This window comes from Camelus dromedarius, chromosome 1 (assembly GCF_036321535.1).
Source record: "Camelus dromedarius isolate mCamDro1 chromosome 1, mCamDro1.pat, whole genome shotgun sequence".
Classification (NCBI taxonomy): domain Eukaryota; kingdom Metazoa; phylum Chordata; class Mammalia; order Artiodactyla; family Camelidae; genus Camelus; species Camelus dromedarius.
In genome coordinates this window covers 75,638,214-75,656,191 of record NC_087436.1, presented here as the reverse complement: position 1 = coordinate 75,656,191, position 17,978 = coordinate 75,638,214, and the positions used below count along the sequence as shown (strand labels likewise).

The 17,978-nt window shown below is 44.4% G+C and overlaps 1 protein-coding gene across 2 annotated transcripts in view; it reads right to left on the bottom strand.

Annotated features, from left to right (window-relative positions):
• The window catches only part of FRAS1 (Fraser extracellular matrix complex subunit 1), a 408,983-nt gene that overhangs the window by 60,781 nt on the left and 330,224 nt on the right, over nt 1–17,978 (bottom strand). For both annotated transcript variants that reach the window (XM_064485618.1, XM_031432509.2), the window contains exons 42-50: nt 16,753–16,943; nt 15,586–15,739; nt 14,085–14,348; nt 12,037–12,225; nt 10,481–10,600; nt 10,037–10,216; nt 2,271–2,395; nt 1,852–1,992; nt 7–234 (exon numbers count right to left, since the gene is read on the bottom strand). In XM_064485618.1, coding sequence (XP_064341688.1) covers nt 7–234; nt 1,852–1,992; nt 2,271–2,395; nt 10,037–10,216; nt 10,481–10,600; nt 12,037–12,225; nt 14,085–14,348; nt 15,586–15,739; nt 16,753–16,943 — 1,592 coding nt within the window. The remainder of the gene's footprint in view (nt 1–6; nt 235–1,851; nt 1,993–2,270; nt 2,396–10,036; nt 10,217–10,480; nt 10,601–12,036; nt 12,226–14,084; nt 14,349–15,585; nt 15,740–16,752; nt 16,944–17,978) is intronic.

Sequence of the window (17,978 nt, the reverse complement as noted above, 5' to 3'; positions counted from 1 at the left end):
CGTCACCTTCTTTCCTCCTTCCTCAATAATAAAGAAGTGATTTGTCCCGTCAGCAACAGTGAAGGTGAAGCGGTCTTTGAGAGAGTTGCTGCCGTCATGGCTGTAGCGGACTCGGTTCTGGTAGACGTCCTCCATGGTGAAGGTGGAGCTGGGCTGGAAGGGCAGCCCGTTGGTGGCTCGCTCGATGGTGCCATGGCGTGGGGGCTGCACAACCATGAATGTGACAGACTTGGCCTGTCAAGGAGGCAAAAAGCAAGAGGAGAAGGGAACTGTACAACAGAAGTCGGAGGTGTGAGTGATGGTCAACAGGTGATCAAGGGTAGCCAAACCTAAAGACATCTATAAAAGGAGGATTGCACCTTCTTTATAGATGCTGAAAATAAAGCTAAGGAGAGAAATTATATTGGTTACTACAACTGAACTTATATCCTAGTGTCTTCTGTTTTAAGACTAAGACATTTAAATTTGCCCTTTAAGGGTCATAGGGGAAAACCTAGATTTTTAACCTCTAGGATGGCAAGAACTAGGCCTTTTAAAATTACTCCTTTCTTTTTCATCCATCCTACCCCTCCACACACATTTTTCCAAAACTCATATATATAGAAGCCCATATACATTAGAACAGAAGCTAATTTCCCATTTCTAATGGCTGCTTCTAGGGTGACATGCAGAAGGAAAAATAAAGAGGTAGAAAACTCTGCTCAGGATTCTCCAGTGATTTCCCACCAACTTGGAAAAACATGCCGAGACCTGAGCTGGGCCAATGAGGCCCCTGTGACCTGGTCCCAGGGCTCCTCTCTGGTCTCATTCTTCTCTTCTCCTGCTTGGCCTGTGGGTTGCATCTCAAATGTTCCAAGCACACCTGACCACAGGGCCTTTGCCCTTCTGATTCTTGTGCCTGGAGAGCGATTCTCCCAGGGAACTGCACGCCTTGCTCTTCCACTTCCTTTCTCTGCTGTGACATCAGCTCCTCAGGGAAGCCTTCCCTGACCACTCTGTCTGAAACAGCACACCCGTCAGTCTCTGTCTCCTTTATCTCACTTATTTTTACTCTTAGCACTTAGCACATCTGACATGACATTCTATGTTCTTTCTTTTTGTCTTGTCTGTCCCCCTGACCGAAGGTTGTAAACTCCCTCAGGCTGGAACTTTGATCCGTTTTGTTCACAGCGCTGTATTTAGCATCCAGAGCAGAACCTGGCACTTAGTAGGTAATAAATATTTGCTAAAAGAGTGAATAAATAAATGAATGCATGTTGGCACAGGGAAGGGTATATACATAGAACTAAGTAGTAAGTGTGCAGTCCTTTTTTAATGGGAGCTAAATCATGTCAGAATGTTAGATACTTTAATCTGAAAGCAGTATGCGAGTAAGAGTTTGGTCTCCACATGCCCTGTTTTACAGTATGAAGCCTAGTTGTTTAAGAATGATTAAATTGCAATAATTAGTTGTCAACCAGTGAGGTCTGGAAGAAGGAGGTAAAAGTGTATAGGTGGAGAAAACGCTTGTTCACTAATAGGGACTAATAAAAACACTGGAGAAAATGTCATCTGCCTAATTTGCTATGGATCATGACACAAATCAGCATATTACAATGACTGTTACACATAATCATGGGAAAGGATAAATGTATTGAGGGTTTCAGAAAGGGTTTAAAAACAACTTGATTTCAAATGTATTAGTTTCTCTAATTAGTTTCCAGAAGGCCACAGTGTGTTCTGGGTTTAATCCTTCAAGGATGCTCACCGTAGCCTTACCACTCCACCCTACCTTGGGATGCACAGTCACAAAGCAAAGATGCCACCAGATCAGCCTCTCATTCAGCCAGAGAGCTGGGGGAGCGCTCTCACCTCTGTGTCCGCATCCACCGCCTTGAGCTCAAACTCTGTGATGGTCTTCCTCACACCCTCCTGGACCCGCATCCCCAAGTTTTGTACAACGGGCAGCGAGTCATCCACAGGGCGAAGAGTCATGTGGAAAGTCTGAGTCACCTACGTGGGAAAAGTGCAGGTGGGTCACCTGTCCCAAGCACCCACCCAAGCAGGAGGCAGGCGCTCTCTCTCTGGCCTTCCATGCATCCTGGCATGGCTGACTGACCCAGAACCTGGAAGTGAGCTCTCTTCATCAAGATAGAGTTCTCTTTGCCTCTGCCTTTGGCTGAGGGCAGAGGAGAATGAAGCTGTCACAGCACTGGTGGCTCTCCCACTCCAGTCAAAGAAGACTGCCTGAATCAATACCCAGGAGGGAGGGAACTGAACTCCTCACCCACCTCATTGACTCCATCAGAGAGCGTAAAGCTGAAGGCATCTGAATGCTCCTCCGTCTCACTAGAGTGGACATACTGAACATTTCCTGAAGTGAGGTCAGCTTGAGAAAAGGAGCTAATCTGGATGCCTGGCAAAAGAAGAAAGAAGCAGAGAAAGGGTGTTGCACTGCCAGCCATACCTCGCAGGTGAGGGAAATGTCACACTCTCACCAGACAGAGTTCTTCGTATTTGTCTTAAAGCATTTATGTGTGGCCCCCTAAGACCTAGTGTTAGAGTTGTTCGTGTTTTTTCCCCTGCAACAGCATATGCTCTGTGGGAGCACATGTTAACTACCTAGGCTTCGACTATGCGCCAGGGCAAACACAGGTGCTCGATAAGTGTTAGTCTCCTTTCTCTTGGGGTTTCTGTATGCAGGTCAAAGCTGTGAAAGGTAGAGCCACTGCCTTATTCTCTAAACTCCTCAATCTTAAAGTTTTATATTCCCCCATCACCTCGTGGTCCTTTCTGAAAACCTGCCCTAACTTTTAATATTGTGTGATGGCTTAGTATCTGAACACTGGAGTCATAGGGTCTGGCTACACATAGCCTTGTTTCTGTGATTAGTGAGCCATCCCTGTTGCCCATAACTCCCTTGGATATTCTTCAAGGTCCCTTTCACTCTCAGGTCTGTGATCAGCATATACTTCTCACGGACCACTCTGGCCAGGCTGGCAGTCACAAAACTTACTGCATGACTTTGGGGTTTGAGCAATCATTCTTTCTCAACTCTAAAATGACCTACAAAACCAGTATCTTTTAAAAACACAATATAGAGAAAATAGGCTAATTTTTTTTTCAGAGTCGTTTTAAAAGTAAAAAAAAAAAAAAACTTAAGTAATTCCCAGAAATGAATAATATCTCCCCTTTTCAAATGGCCAACGACATTTAGCAAAACAGCCCAGAATTCTTGCTTCTATTTGAGGGCTTCTGGGGCCCATCCTCTGGTGCCAACCAGGACTGAAGCAAAATCACATCTTTTAGTCTCTCAGCACAAATTCCTTCTTTTTGATTCTGGGTGTTACAGCATTAATCTGTTTAATCTAGTTCTTTGGTTTGGTCCTGAAATTCATTTGCTGCTTCTGGAATTTATTGTTTGTCATTGTTAATCCTGGCAAAAACAGCCTTTCCTGTAAAAAAAGAAAACAAAAAAAAAAAAACCCAAAGAGATTCTACTCTGACTATTTTACATTTAACTGTGACATCAGTATCACTGCTTCATCTTTTTTTTAAAAAATCCCATCAACCAGCATGGCTTACATTTGCATCTCTCTTTATCATCTGAAATCTGTCACCCAGATAGATTGGCCTCCTGAATATTGGGGAATTAATTTTTTGATGAGGCATTTTATATTTCTGTGCTTACTGCATCAGCTCTCGACAGGCAAAAAAATGTAGCGCCCTGTCTTATAGCTTTGTCTTGTGGTTCTGGACAGAAATCCATACCATTCTTTAAAAATTTAGTAACTTCAGACTGGCTGTAGCTGAGAAATTTAAATCTCTTCCCCTGCTGCGAATCCATTCTCACAGCTCATGGGAAAATAACTTGTGTGGATTCTCACAATCAACTGGTCACCAAATTCAGTGTTCCCTTGGTAAGACTCGAAGACTGATTAAGAAAGGTGATGGATTTCCCTTCCTCTTAGGAAGGAAGTGCTGAGATTTATTTATTTATTTAACATTCTTTATTGAGAGGAAATTGACATATAATAAATTACACATATTTAAGGTGTACAATTTCATAAGCTTTGTCACATCCATGAAACTACCACCTTAATCAAAATAGGGAACATATCCATCACCTGAAAGTTTCCAGCTGACACTCTGCAATCCTTTCATCCTTCCCTTTCCTGCCCCCTCCCCATCCCAAAGAAGCATATAAATTGTTCTCTGTCATTATAGATTAGTTGGCATTTTCTCTATTTTTTATAAATAGAATCATACAGGAGATGTTATTTTATGCATGGTTTCTTACATTTAGTGTAACTGTTTTGGATTCATCCATATTGTGGCATGTATCAATAGTTCATCCCCTTTTTTACTTACTAATGGAGTAGTATTCCATTGAATGGATATATCATAGACATTTTATCCACCCACCAGTTCATGAACATTTAGGTTATTTCCAATTTGGGGCTATTACAAATAAAGCTGCTATGATCATGCCTGCACAAGTCTTTGTATGAACGTAAGTTTTCATTTTTCTTGGGTAAATCTCTAAGAGTGGGATGGTGGGAATGTATGTCTGGAGCATATGGAATGCTTAACTTTTCAGGAAACTGCCAATATCTTCCAACATGGTAGCACCACTTTGCATCCCCACTAGCAGTGCATGAGAGCTCCAGGCTTGATCTCAGTGTGTCTTTCTCCATTCAGTTTAGCAAACATTGAACACTGACCATGTGCAGAATTGTTTCAGGCTTGCTTATATATATTGTTTTCTCTTAACAACTCTGGGAGGTCAAGGTTGATATATTACCTCTATTTTTTCACATTATGATACTAATAAAATCAGAAAATAAATCTGACCTATCTGAGGTCACACATAAGACAGCAGAGTCGCTGGGGCTGGAACTCCGATTGTCTATGTCCAAAGTGTATGCCTGCTAGGGGTACTTTTTGTAAAATTTATCTAGCCTTTTGGGCTAGACTAGGAGCCTCTTGAAGTTCACCCTTAATCCGTTAATTTTTTTTTCCATATAAAAGCAATACATGTCTATTCAGAAAATGTGAAAAACACAGAAAAGTAATAAAGAATCACAAAGGCCACTCAGATCTATCACTGAAATATCATCATTTTACTTTTAGATACTTTTTTGGCTGTGCCCATTTTCTTGTCTGAAATGTTGATTTTGGTGGGGTATTTAATATCATTTACATGATATCCATAATTAAGCACCAGAGGGTCACAAGCTATATTAGAAGGTAAGCCTCAAGAGGACAAGAATTTTTGTTGTTTCTTCACTAATATGCACCTAGAATAGTGCCTGGCACATAGTAGGTTCTCAAAACACATTTGGAAAATGAATTTAGTTCATCCACTACAATGACTATCTAACAGGTCTTATTAAGTACAGACTTTCAATCTCTATACACTTTTTAAAAATATTTAGTTGTTTCCATCCCCATCTCCAAAAAAAAAAGTTTAGTTGTTGCTAATTGGGTATTGGAAGCCTTCAGCTGTTCACTCACCAGTAGGATGGTGCTCCTAATAACATATTGTCCCTACTGGCTGTCACAGCAGGTGGTTACTGTTCGAAACATCTTGAAGGCTTTTTAATTCCGTCCAAGGTGTTTTCAGTCACCAACCTGCTGGCTAAACTATGTATCTGGCAGTATTACGGAGACCCACATTAACCCTGTCAGTTTTTCCAATTCCCCCGGAGAGCCAGCATGTTAGAGAAGGTTCGGTCCAGGTCAGGGAAGTGGTGTGGGAATAAAGCACCTTTGAAGAAATTGCCTTCCTAATAGGATGTTAGGAGCTCGCCCCGGCCCTCCTGCTTTCAGCGTAGCTGTGGATGGCTCTGTGCCTGTTGTCTGCGTCCCATCTCAAGCTCATGCGGAGGGAGACTCTCAGCTTCTCTGCTTCAGATTTTCTTTCAAGCCTCCTGTTATGGAATGAATTGCGTTCCCCCCCCCAAATTCATATACTGAGGTCCTAACCCCAGGACCTCACAACGTGACCTTATTGGAAATAGGACCACTGCAGGTGTAATTAGTTAAGATGAGGTCATCAGGATGGGCCCTAATATAATTCCACTAATGACCTTATAAAAAGGGAAATTTTGACACAGACATGCACATGCAGGGAGAATGCCATGTGAACATAAAGATAGCTATCTATTAGCCCAGAGGAGAGGCCTGGAACAGAGCCTTCCCTGGGAAGGTACCAACCCTGCCGACACCACGATCTTGGGCTTCTGGCACTGAGATCTGTGAGACAATCGATTTCTGTTGTCTAAACTGCTCGGTCTGTGGTGCTTTGTGACAGATGCCATATGACCGAAGATAATATAACTTTGCTCTCAGAAGAACCCAAACTAAGACAAGGGTGCATCTTATTTTGGTTGGTGTCACAATACCAAGAGGCTGAGAAGAAAAGGAGGCCAACGAATACCTTGCTAAAGCGTCACCTGTGGGAAGTCCTTCCTGACTCACTCCCCGCCCTCTCTTAGGTGGGACTCACCGTCCTTTGGCTCCCACTATCCTCTGTCACGTTGCTGTCACAGCTACTGAAACACACTGGCACGCATTTACTGACATGTCTCCCACTTCCAAAACCTAAGCTTTGCTCTGCAGCAGTGACTCAATGAATGTTTGGTGAAGGAGAGAACCAGTGTGTGTTAGAGACGGATATATTCCAATATTACTGCTCCCCTACTTTAAAAATATAACTGATGACTGTTATTAAGTGACTGGATGCCCAGGTAGGGTCTAGATTTCCCAGCCACCTCACAGCTTTGTGTGGCTACATCCTTGCCACTGGGATGTGATCAAAAGGGGTGTGTGTTCTTCTAGCAACGCTCCTAGAAAAGAAATGCATGTGGGTGCCGCTGGTCTTTCCTCCCTGGCGGCTGGCTGGGGGATGACGACAATACAGTAGTCATCTTGGACCAGAGATGGGGGCCTCACGTGGAGGGTCACTGAGCTACCTCGGGCGGTCTGGGCCACCTGCCTCTAGATTTTGCTGGGAGAGAAAAGAAACTTACTGTGGAAGGCACTGTATTTTGCAGTCTCTTTGTTTCAGCAACTTAGCTTCTATCCTGATAACTTCTTACTCTGATTTCCCACGAATAAGAGGGTCCTTAGGGTCCCTGACATGAGAGTGTGGGTCCTCAACCTTGCAAAGAGCCCATGGGGACTTAGCGTCTCATGTGACTCTCCTCCACGGTGGGAGGTTCGTGTCTGTCTTCTGCAGGGTTCCCATAGGCTCCCTATGTCTCCTCAGGGGAAGAAAGGAGGACCTTCACATCTTTTCTACCTAAAGAGAACAATCACAACAAGCTGATCAAGAAAGATCACCTAAGACTAAGTCCACTTTGCAGTTAACCACCAGGAGACGTCCGCAAGCGCCAGCAGCAAATGACAATTCCCAGAGGCATCCAGTCCCCAGACAGCTCAGTGTCTGCACTGTACACACTGGCCTAGAAGCTGTTCTGCTCCTCCCAGCCCAGCCCAGCTCCTGGGAGACCCCTCCTCACCGCTGAGACAGACGGGGGGTGGTGCTTTTCTCTAAGCCGGAGCCAGCTGCCTTCAGAGAGGGTGCTCCTTAATCAACACGGACTTCCTCTGAAGGGAGAGCTCTGACATTTAAAAGAATTCAAATTCATGAATACATTTCCACTTAGGGGAGACAGGAAAGGAGAGATTGCTGATTAAATACTACAGAAAGGACTGGGTGTGGGGCTGGTGGTATGGGAGGGACAGGGAAGCTCTGCTCCATTAGAATTGGAGAGGGGCCCCCGAGAGTAAATATCTTCCTCTCTGGTCTACTTAGAATTTCTAGAAATAGGAGGATTGAGACACACTGGTGAGGGTGGGAGAGAACACAGGCTAGGGAGTCAAGCCTGGTGGAAAAGGGCAGGTGAAGGAAGTATCCCAGATCAGGGGAGCCCCCGCTCTCCCAAGAGGAGGGAGCAGGGTGATCCCCTATGGGTTGTCCCCTAAACGGCCCTGGCTTGGCCTTGGCATCCAGGATTTAAGCCCAGTGAAAGCTGAGACTGTAAAAAGCAGAAAAGGCGAATTTGGGGCAGGCTCACACAGGACGTGACACAGCCTGGGGTCAGAGAAGAGCCAGGGCTGTGAGTTACCAGCCACTGGCGGGGCCTCGCCCAGAGCTCTGAGCCCTTTGGAGCTCTGTGCCGCGTGCATGCCGTTGCCCAACACAACAGGCAAGAGTCTGCCCTGTCATCTTTGGAGAGATATGGTCAGCAACCTGACAGAATTCTGGCAGAAGCAGTTAGCTCATGAATTACTTATCAAACATCTCATGCAGCCAAGGTATCCGGAGCGTTGATCTGCATACTTCCCCCAGGAACTTTGGGACAAAAGGGGAGAGCAGCTGCTTGAATTTGCATTTGGGATTTTGGCCAATCTGTCCATCCTTCCCCACACCTTCCCACCATGCACACAACACTCCCTCCTCCACCCTCACCTTGGACCCAGGCATGGTCTGCCTCCCTCATCTCCCACCAAGTCACCCCCAGCTCATCCACCTGGCTCTCTCCCTCACTTGCTCTGCCCCAGCCACACTGGTCTCCTTGCAGCATCTGGAACAGGGTGGGCCTGGCTGATCCCATCTGAGGACGTTAACACTCCCTGGTCCCCTGTCTGGCATGTTCCTTTCTTATATGTCAGCATGGCTGGCCCCTCACTTTCTTCAGATCTGTGCTCAAATGTCTTCTTCTTAGGGAGGCCCTCCCTCACCTTGCTCCCTGCGCACCAGGAATGCCCTTATTTCAGCCCCTAACTTATCACCACTGACATATGGTATCTTTGCCGGATTGTTTGCTTACTGTCTGACTCCCTGCATCAGGGCAAGTACTCCCGCTGTTCTGCTGTTTCCCTGGTTGAATGAATGAAGAATTTGTAGCCTAAAATCCAAAGAAAACCAATGATCTAAATTTCCTGCAAGCTGACACTGCTTCTGTGAGGTACAAATAAAGACAGTTCTACCTTTAGATTGTTTATTCAGCAAGTACCTCTTGTCCCTTATCACATCTATTCAAGCTGCCAAGTTCCATAGGTTCTTCCCCTGAAATTAACTCACTCCTTCCTCCCTTCCACCAGCCACTGTTTACTGAATACTTACTAGGTACTAGGTGTTACCTCATTTTACTATTCCACTGCTGCCCCTCCAGGTGAAGCCTCACTAGCTCCTATGTGGCCAAAAGTGAAATTTCCTAACTACCATCACCACCTCCTTTTTCTTTCTTTCAGGTCATCCTCTTGGGCAGTAGATGAATTTCACTTCTCTCCCCTGTTCAAAATTCTGCAGTGACTCCCTATTGCCTATTGAATTAAATAGGGATTACTTATCGCCGTTTTGAAGACCCTCCATAAAATCTCAATTTACCCAAGGGCCCTATTGATGACTATTTTCAGAATATATGCTTTAGCTAAACTGGCCCACTCGTAATTTTTTTGAATGTGCCCTCATGCTGTTCCTATCTCTGGAAATAACACAATTTCTGTCTGCCCAAATTCTGTCTTTCAAGGGCACTCTTCAATGCCACCTCTGTGCACCTTCCCACCTGATGTAGCCGCTTCCACTTCTGAACTCCTATGATACTAGGTTTATACGGTTCTTAAATTACCTACCACACTCTTCCCTTACATATGGTTATATGCAGAGGATCCTTATCTCATCCAATAGAGAATTCTAAAGGGTGAGGGTTGTATTTAATTTTTCATTTTTTTTCCTCTGTAGCAGCTAAACCAGAATCTTACTCAAAACGCATGCTCATTGGTTACTTGTTGAATTCCAGTTATGGAGACAAGATTGTTTATATCAAATTATAATTTTTAGTTCTAAATCCAGCAAGTAATTATTAAGCATCTACTGTGTGCTAAGTATAATGCAAGGTGATAGACAATGGTCAGAACTAGTGATGCAAAAAGAAATACTAATAAAGGCAGATTCGAGGTGAATGTGTATGCATGATGTGGGTGCCCCCAGCACTTTGGTAAATCCCAGCTTTGGGTTTGATGATGTCAGAGATGACGGGGTTACCTGGTGATGCTGTGTGTTCCAGGTGGCCCAGCTGGGGCTGTCTGGTGATTCTGTAGATCAGTTCTGCAGGGTCCGTCTCCTGGTCAGTGGCAGAGAGCTGCAGAGTGGTGATTTTCTTCACTGAGTTTTCATCCAAGACCAGCCCTTTATTGGTGGTGATGACTGGTGGGGATTTGTCTTCTGAAAATATCAAAATCAGTGATTTGAAATGGGATCATTTTCAGCCTCCTTTCTTCAGTTCTGGACCTGAGGATCAAAATAGCCCTCAAGCCTGTCCCTCAGAGAGTGCCTCAAGGAGCCACAGCGTCACACAACCGAGGGGATATAATTCCAGATTTCCACACCAGCCGCTAAAGGAAAGGGTCAAGCCTCAAGGTGAGCCCAGTCTGCACCCCACAACCTCAGAACTGCTGGATGATGTTTAGAAACCCAATGCCCCCTTACCCAAAACACTGATGGAAAATGACTGGTCAGTCAATTTGTTGCCTTCTCCATCAACCACATCATATTTAAAAGCAAAGTTCCCGCTAGATTCTCCTTTCCTGTGACTGTATTCTATGCGGCCTGTAAAAAGGACAAGAAAATCAAAATTTGCTATTAGTGCTTTCTGCCCTTACTTCTGAAGTGTCAGGCGAGAATTTGATTGGTATTCCCACCAATGAATCAATTAACCCCTTCTCACTTTGACATTGCTTTCGACATTTTAATCTAACATTTTCATTTCCTCCCTTTGGTCTCCCACTAGTGGCTTCCTCGTGATTGATGATCCCCGATGATAAAACACCCCAAGCAGCAAGTAGCATTGCTTATGGTTGAGGCGCAGAGTTTGAGGAAGAAGACGCTAAGGAGGTTTCACGAATAGATACATCAGTAAAACTGCCCACGTGGAAAATGCGCACTGAACTGGACCCACATCACTGCTGTGGCCCTGTTATATATCCATGTCACAGGGCAAGAGGACAGACAGCTGCAGCTCACATTCTCCCAGACTGTGTCACTCCCATTTCTCAGTACAGTCGTAAATCATTTGGGGAACAACGTGGGATGTAACCAACCACCAAAGAAATAGATAAACAAAATAAACTCCACATAGAAGTCAAAAGGATTCCAAGGGAAAAATGCAATCTATTACAATTTTGTTAACCCACAGCATCACGTATAAGTACCTAGCAAGGTAAATACAACCAAACATCTGAGAAGAGATGCCTGCTCTCATACTCTAAAAAGAGACACTGAGGCGAGGAATAATGAAGGAATTAGTTCCCTCCCTTCACTCAAGTACAGACAGGTCCAGTGAGGTTTTGGCTGCTATAATTTTAGGTGCTGGTGCACAGACAGGACCTTTATTTTCCCCCATAGGAGGGCATGTTTCCACAACTAAATGAAACTGCACATCATCACACGGCGTTGAATTGCTTTCCTCCCCACTATGTAACTTTTGTTTCCTTTCTCACCCCGGAAAGCACTGTACAGTAACTACGTAGCATTTAACACTTATGCTTTTACATTACATCAGCACTTCCTGGAGGAGGGATGAGCTATGTAATCTCCCTCAAGCAGTTCCGATTTATGCCCTTCCATTTTGCTTAGTTCATTAACTTGTGCTCTTTGGGGAGCTGAAAAAGAGATATAAATTGTTCACCTAAGGCAGGCATAATTTTCACCTTAATCCATCCCAATTCACTTCTTTTTCCTTTCTTTCTCCCTCACACACACCTTTTTTTAGCATCACAGCAAGTCAAAATGATTTTTTTCCTCCATAATAGCCCCCAGTTTCATCAAGGCTATGTCAAGGCACGAACACATTTTAGCCCAGAAGGAGAGTTTTTTAAAAAACAAAAAAACTGAGGAGTCAAGAAAGAACAAATGAAGCTCTAACTCAGCCCTTAATTCCAAACAAAAGTGCGCTGTTTGCCGCCATAGGCCACCAGGCGCAACTCCCATTTTACTACTAGGGGTGGAGTCTCTGGAAGGCTGGGCAGCAGAAGGAAGCGGCTGACCTTGGCTGATGTCGGCCTGGGTGAAACTCTGGATGGGGCCTTTAACGGAGATCTGCTCCAGGCTGTCATGCTTTACCATCTGCAGGCGCCCTGCAATGGGATCTTCCTTCAAGACGTACATTACCTGACGGTCATCTGAGTCAGTATCTGTCACTTTCAAGTGCTGTTCTGTGATGGGTGCTACCGACCCTGGAAGAGAATGGGAGACAGTGGGTCATTCTCCATCATTGCTTTTGAATAGGAGGTCAGATGACTTTAGGAGACCGGAGACTAAATTACCCACATTCCCTGGGTCTAAGGAAGTATCAGCTGCCTGCCCTTCTGTTTCCAGCTGAATAAATTTTAATTTCCCTACGTGAAACAATCCCAACTTCCCAATTTGCTAATCATCCCTTGAGTTTGGATCTGAGCCCCTCTTCTCTTCTGATCCGTTTTCACTCTCTCCCTGTGCTCACTGTACTCCTGGGACCTTTCAGTTAGGACCTAGATCCATGAAGCAACTCCTAGTTCTGTGATGTTCATGACTCCCAGACCAATGAAGAAACCAGCTTGGACCTAACTGACTTACTGTCTTGAGGATCACCAAAGCATAACAAAACAGCTGTATGTAAACACACAAACATATCTGGTTACCATCACTGACCAAATGGTCAGAATCACTGTTGCTTAAGACAAAGGACACAGTGAGGGCCTCAAAGCAGGGAGACCTGAGTGCTGGGCCCTATAAGGCTGCACAGGGGTTGGGGATGGAGGCAAGGCACTACCTACCGGCAAACGCCTCTTCTCAGGGCCGTCCCCTCTGCTTTCCTTTCTAGTCATTTTCTCATTTCTCATATCACAGTAAATCCTGATAAAGTAGGTCCTAGCCACTCATGTGGAATACATCCTGGTGTTTGGAGAGACAGTCCTCCATGGGCCCTGAGCATCCCTGCGTGTTCTTGCTGGGCAATGCCAAGAACGCAAGGCTGGACCACTCATTGCCCGAGCCAGTCTCAGCAAGCAGCCCCGTGTGATGAGGTGATGCCTTCCTCTGGGACAAAGATCGGGCTTGCTTTTCACTACTAGAACACGGGCAGCTCCCCAAGCTCAGTGGTCCTCTTCTGTAATGCATCGCAGTGCACATGAAGGTGTTCACCTGGGGCCTCTGCATCACCCCAGCAGACTTGGAGGGCCTTGGGAATCAATGCAAGCTTGCTGACGGCGATGCTGCCTGCTGTGCTGTAACCAAGGACTTTGTCTATGACCAGGCAGTCTCCGGTCCTCTACTAGCATCCATGAAACAGTAATAGGCTGACTTACCAGCTTGTAAATAGGGCAAAGTTAAGCCCCAGACCTAATACTTGGGACCCTTGGGAATCTCCAAATTTTCAAACACCATCGTACCGTACATTTTACACTACAAAATATACGTGAAACTGAGAATAGACAAGCGAACAGAACTCCAGGGGGATACAGATGGTCTGTGGGCAAAAGGCCTGCTCTCTAATTAAGTAACTCCCTACTGCAAACTGACTCCAAGACTGATACTTCAGTGTTGCTTCTCCTTAAGAAAAATTGCAAACGTTAGACCCTAGAATCCCGTAGCTAATGGCTCCCAATTATTTGCATAATCTCTCTTGGTGCATGATGACCTCCCAAGTGTCCTCTCCATGCACTTTTTTTTTTTTTTTAAATTAAGCATCTTGAAAATCTTGCTAGGTTTTGCTGTTCGTTCCTGTGAGGTTGGTTGGGCAGTGGCAATGTTCTAAGAGACCCAGGCCTATGAGTAGCTGGATAAAGTAAGATTTTTGAGGACCCTGGAAATCCTATAAACTCTTCTCAATCTTTTTGCAGATTCATGGACAGAGGCATCTGGTCCAAAGAACTTTGGAGATTCACATTTATCACTCACAACTCTTAGTGTCCCCAATACAACAGTTCTCCCCAACACTAGTCTCCCCTAATTCTGCACACCCAGTCCACGATCCTCCTGCAGAGCTGACATGGAAGGAAGCACTGCCCACCAACAAAGAAGAAACCATGGCCACGCTCTTCCATTCCCGTGGTACCTGCTGAGAGTCGAAGGCCTCGGTTTACAGCCAAGCGAGGAGTGTCACCTGCAGGCAGCTCTATGTATATCTCCATCCTCCCTGTGTCTGTGTGGAGGCCATCAGTGATGGAGAACTGGAACTCATCCACTGCCACACCAGGACCACTAGGCATGTACCAGACCCGCCCGGCCAGGATGTCCTGGTAGGTGAAGGAGGAGCCCTGGGCCAAAAACCTCCCATTCTCCAGAGGTTCAGAAGCAGTTTGCCTCCAGAGTAGATGACCTGAGGAAGGAAGTTAAAAAATAAAAAAAAAGAAAAAAGAAAAAGAAAGAAAGAAGGAAAACAATGGTATAGTATGTATGGCATCAAAACTGTCTGAACTTGTCAGCTCCTTTGAGCCTGGGTAGAATGTCAGGCCCCTGAGAGGCTCTGGGTGGCACACAAATAAATGACCAACAAGTCAGCATTTTATATAGAAGCACAGGGCACTGCTCTATGGTCTCATCTCCAAATAAAGAAGATAAAGTTCCACTTGTCTGGGTGAACAATCTCTTAAGGAGACCTGGATGGATGTGGTAATATGGTGACTTAAGAATCATGTCTCTCTTCATGAATTTGAACACACTTCGTTATCTAAACCCTATTTTCCCCTTCTACAAGGTGAAAACAGCACTTTTACTTGCTGACTTCCTACTAGGGCATCTGGGACAGGAGACAGGAAAATTCCTTTTAAATTTAGAAAGACACTGAGCATCTTTGGGCTGAGGCATATTTTTCTGTTTTCAAGGGCCATGTGCAGGGCAATGGGACAGTTAAAGTGCTTCATTAAAGAAAGTGAATTAAAAAAAGTAAAAGCAAGCTAAAATGCAATGACAAACAGCCTCTCCTATAACTCTCCATCAACAGCAACAGTTTCATCTTTAAAAGACCAACAGGCGTTCGGATGGACTAAGACATCACTTGGGAGGTGCAAGTGCCAGACCTGAGCTCATACCAAGGGCACGACCCTTAGAAAAGAGGTAGGTAGACGATTCCCATGGTGGTTTTCACCTCTCTGCTTTAATCAGGAAAAGTGCTTTCTCTGCAAAAGGAACAAGCTTATAAGGATGTCTACCATGTCTCTAACCTGAAGTGAACACCTTTTGTAATTAATTACAAGGCTGCTAAGCTGTTCCTTGCATGAAATGGCCCAGGAATATCAAGCAATGATGCCTACACCAAGAAGAGGATGTGCAGATTCTGAAAACTTGTTTTGCCTGAGTTTACACAGGAAAGCAAGGAAATAGCTGAAATTGAATTTCAGAGACACCAATTACCCAGGATTCAGGCTTTTAGAGCAACCAGCGTCTACTGTGACCCCAAAGAATATTAGCTTGCTGTGAATTTGATTATACTTTGATGCAAAGAATGGACTAGACTTGGGCAAGGCAGGGGAATGATCAGCTGAAATCTATGTGTTTATTCTAATAACCCATTGGGTACTTCAGTTAAGAAGCTTCCCATAGCAATTGGGTCCTACCATGGCCAGGCTTTTTCGTCAATACAAAAATCAGCTCATTATCTGGAGTGTCCAGGTCTTGCACGCTCAGAGAGGAATTGCTTATCACCACTCCGGAGCTCAGCTGCACGCCGAGGGGCCGCAAAGTCATCCTGGGAGGCTCGTCGTTCTTCCTCTGATGAAAGCATATAAAACATCACACAGACACTGGTTTAAGAAGAACAAGAAGAAGGAAAAAAACAACGCACATTCTACAGAGAAAGTAACACCATCACATCAACTTTTACTATTGAAATAGCATTTACTCTGTCGCCATCTTCAATTCTCAATCAAAATGGTTAGTTTGAAAGGTAAGCAGGTTATACAAACCAAAAGGCCCCTTGAAAAGAAACTGATGGGCATGCCACAGAAATCCCAGATATTTCCCATAGGTACAATGGTGACATTTTCCAGACCGAAAATATGGAAATGGGTTAGACAAGCACAAGTATGTGTGGGGGATAAAAGGGCACTTTATTTGAAAGCAGAACTGTCTCAGAACCCCAAGCATATCCCAGTGCCTGTAGGAGGACACGTATGTGAAACTGTGGGTGTCTCCCTGACCACCCTCTGCCCAGCCCTCCCCACTCCTGTCCCTGAAGGATGCGGAGGGCACCACGTCTTATTTTCGCAAGTCAGAGGACATTCCATTCTCAGTTTTAACTTTTATCTTTATCTCTCCCTAGGGTGGCAGAGCAAGCCTATGTAGTTGCTCAAATGAGACTAAATACAGCATCAAGGGACACATTTCTTTAACATTACAATGTAATGAATAAATGCGTTAAAATATAAGAAAAGGCAAGTATGCACATAGAACCACAACAATAATTTCAGGAAAAAATAACTGTATGTTATTTTTCACCCAATATGAGACTGGCAAGGTTTCTCTGTCTGACCTTCATAAAGTATTTTCACACAGAACAGATAGATTTTACCCTGAAATGGAAATTCAGATTTCCAAGTCAGACCATCCCCAAATGCCACCCTTAATTCTACACGTTTTCTAAAGGTCAGGGTTATATTTTTTAAATTGACCTCAAAAATTTAAGGTTAAAGCCAAGCATCCTTGCTTTTGAGTTCATATAAAGGTACCTAAAGGTGGGACATTGTGGTCAAAGGCCCCACTTTTCCAAATTCCAAAGTCTTTACCTCAATGGTGATGTTAATGCTGTGAACTTCTGATCGACTGTTTCCATCACTCACATAAAAACTGAAAATATCGTAGGTTGGCTCAATGCTTTCATGAACACTCTGAAAGTAATAAATGTAATTTTCCAGGACATCTTGAATAGGGAACGATGCCTCTGGGTCACTAGTAGTTCCAGGGCCAAAACGATCACCTGCATCAACAGTAAGAGGGAACTTTTACTTTGATCTGTCACTTCCTGTTTACTAGGCTGAACTGGAAAACATGACAGTGTTATCAACAGAAGATGAAAACACACTTGAGAAGAAAGGTGGCAGAGTGGAACTGGAAGACTTGGAGTGGGATCCCAGCTTCCCCACCATTTCTTATCTATAAATGGGAATCAATAAGATACCAGGCATGAAAGCACTCAGAATGCTATTTCATATAGCACAGAATCAGTGGCTGTTTTGTTAGACATCTTTGATAAAGCAAGTCTTGGGGCAAGCAAGGACACGACAGCAAAAGTTCCACCTTAACTGTAATCAATTTCAGAACCACTCTGCAAGAGGAACCCTCTTTCTCCATAGAAGAAAAGGTGAACTGTGTACCTCTGTAAACAGAGACCTCTAAGAAACATCTCCTCAAGCATGTTTTCACTGGACCCTTCAGTTCCTTAAGGGAACCTCTGTCTGGGTTAGTGCTCAGCCCCAGGGATGGCACACCAGAGCTACTGTGATGACCAGGGACCGTCTGGAGCGCAGGTGCACCCCAGGTGCTGGGATGCTTGTCAGGTACCACTCAGAGCTCAATAGAAAGTGCTGGCTCTGGTTAACTCTTCTTTCCATCCCAACTCGAAAGGCCAAGAGGAAGGGCAAGCGCATCTAAATGATCGATGACTTGTCTCTTACTTGGTCTAACTCTTTCTAATTGATTGATTTTAAATGTTTGCATTTTCTTCCAAAGGGAGGAGAAAAAAGAAATCCTGTGTCTTCAAATACTCCCTGGATATACATCAACAAAGGAAAGTGTAGATAGTAGATCTGAAAGCAACAAGACTTTCTCTTTCCCTCTTTCATGGTCCTTTGCAGAGATTAGGTCATAAATTAAAAGGCCATTGATTTCCTGAATTGTATACAGGGTCATTTTTTGTCAACCTCCCAACGGAAAGACTAAGAATGAAAACGTTTTATTTACAATTTCTTTGAAATGAGAACTTGAGACAATTTTTTTCTTAGATAACACGAGT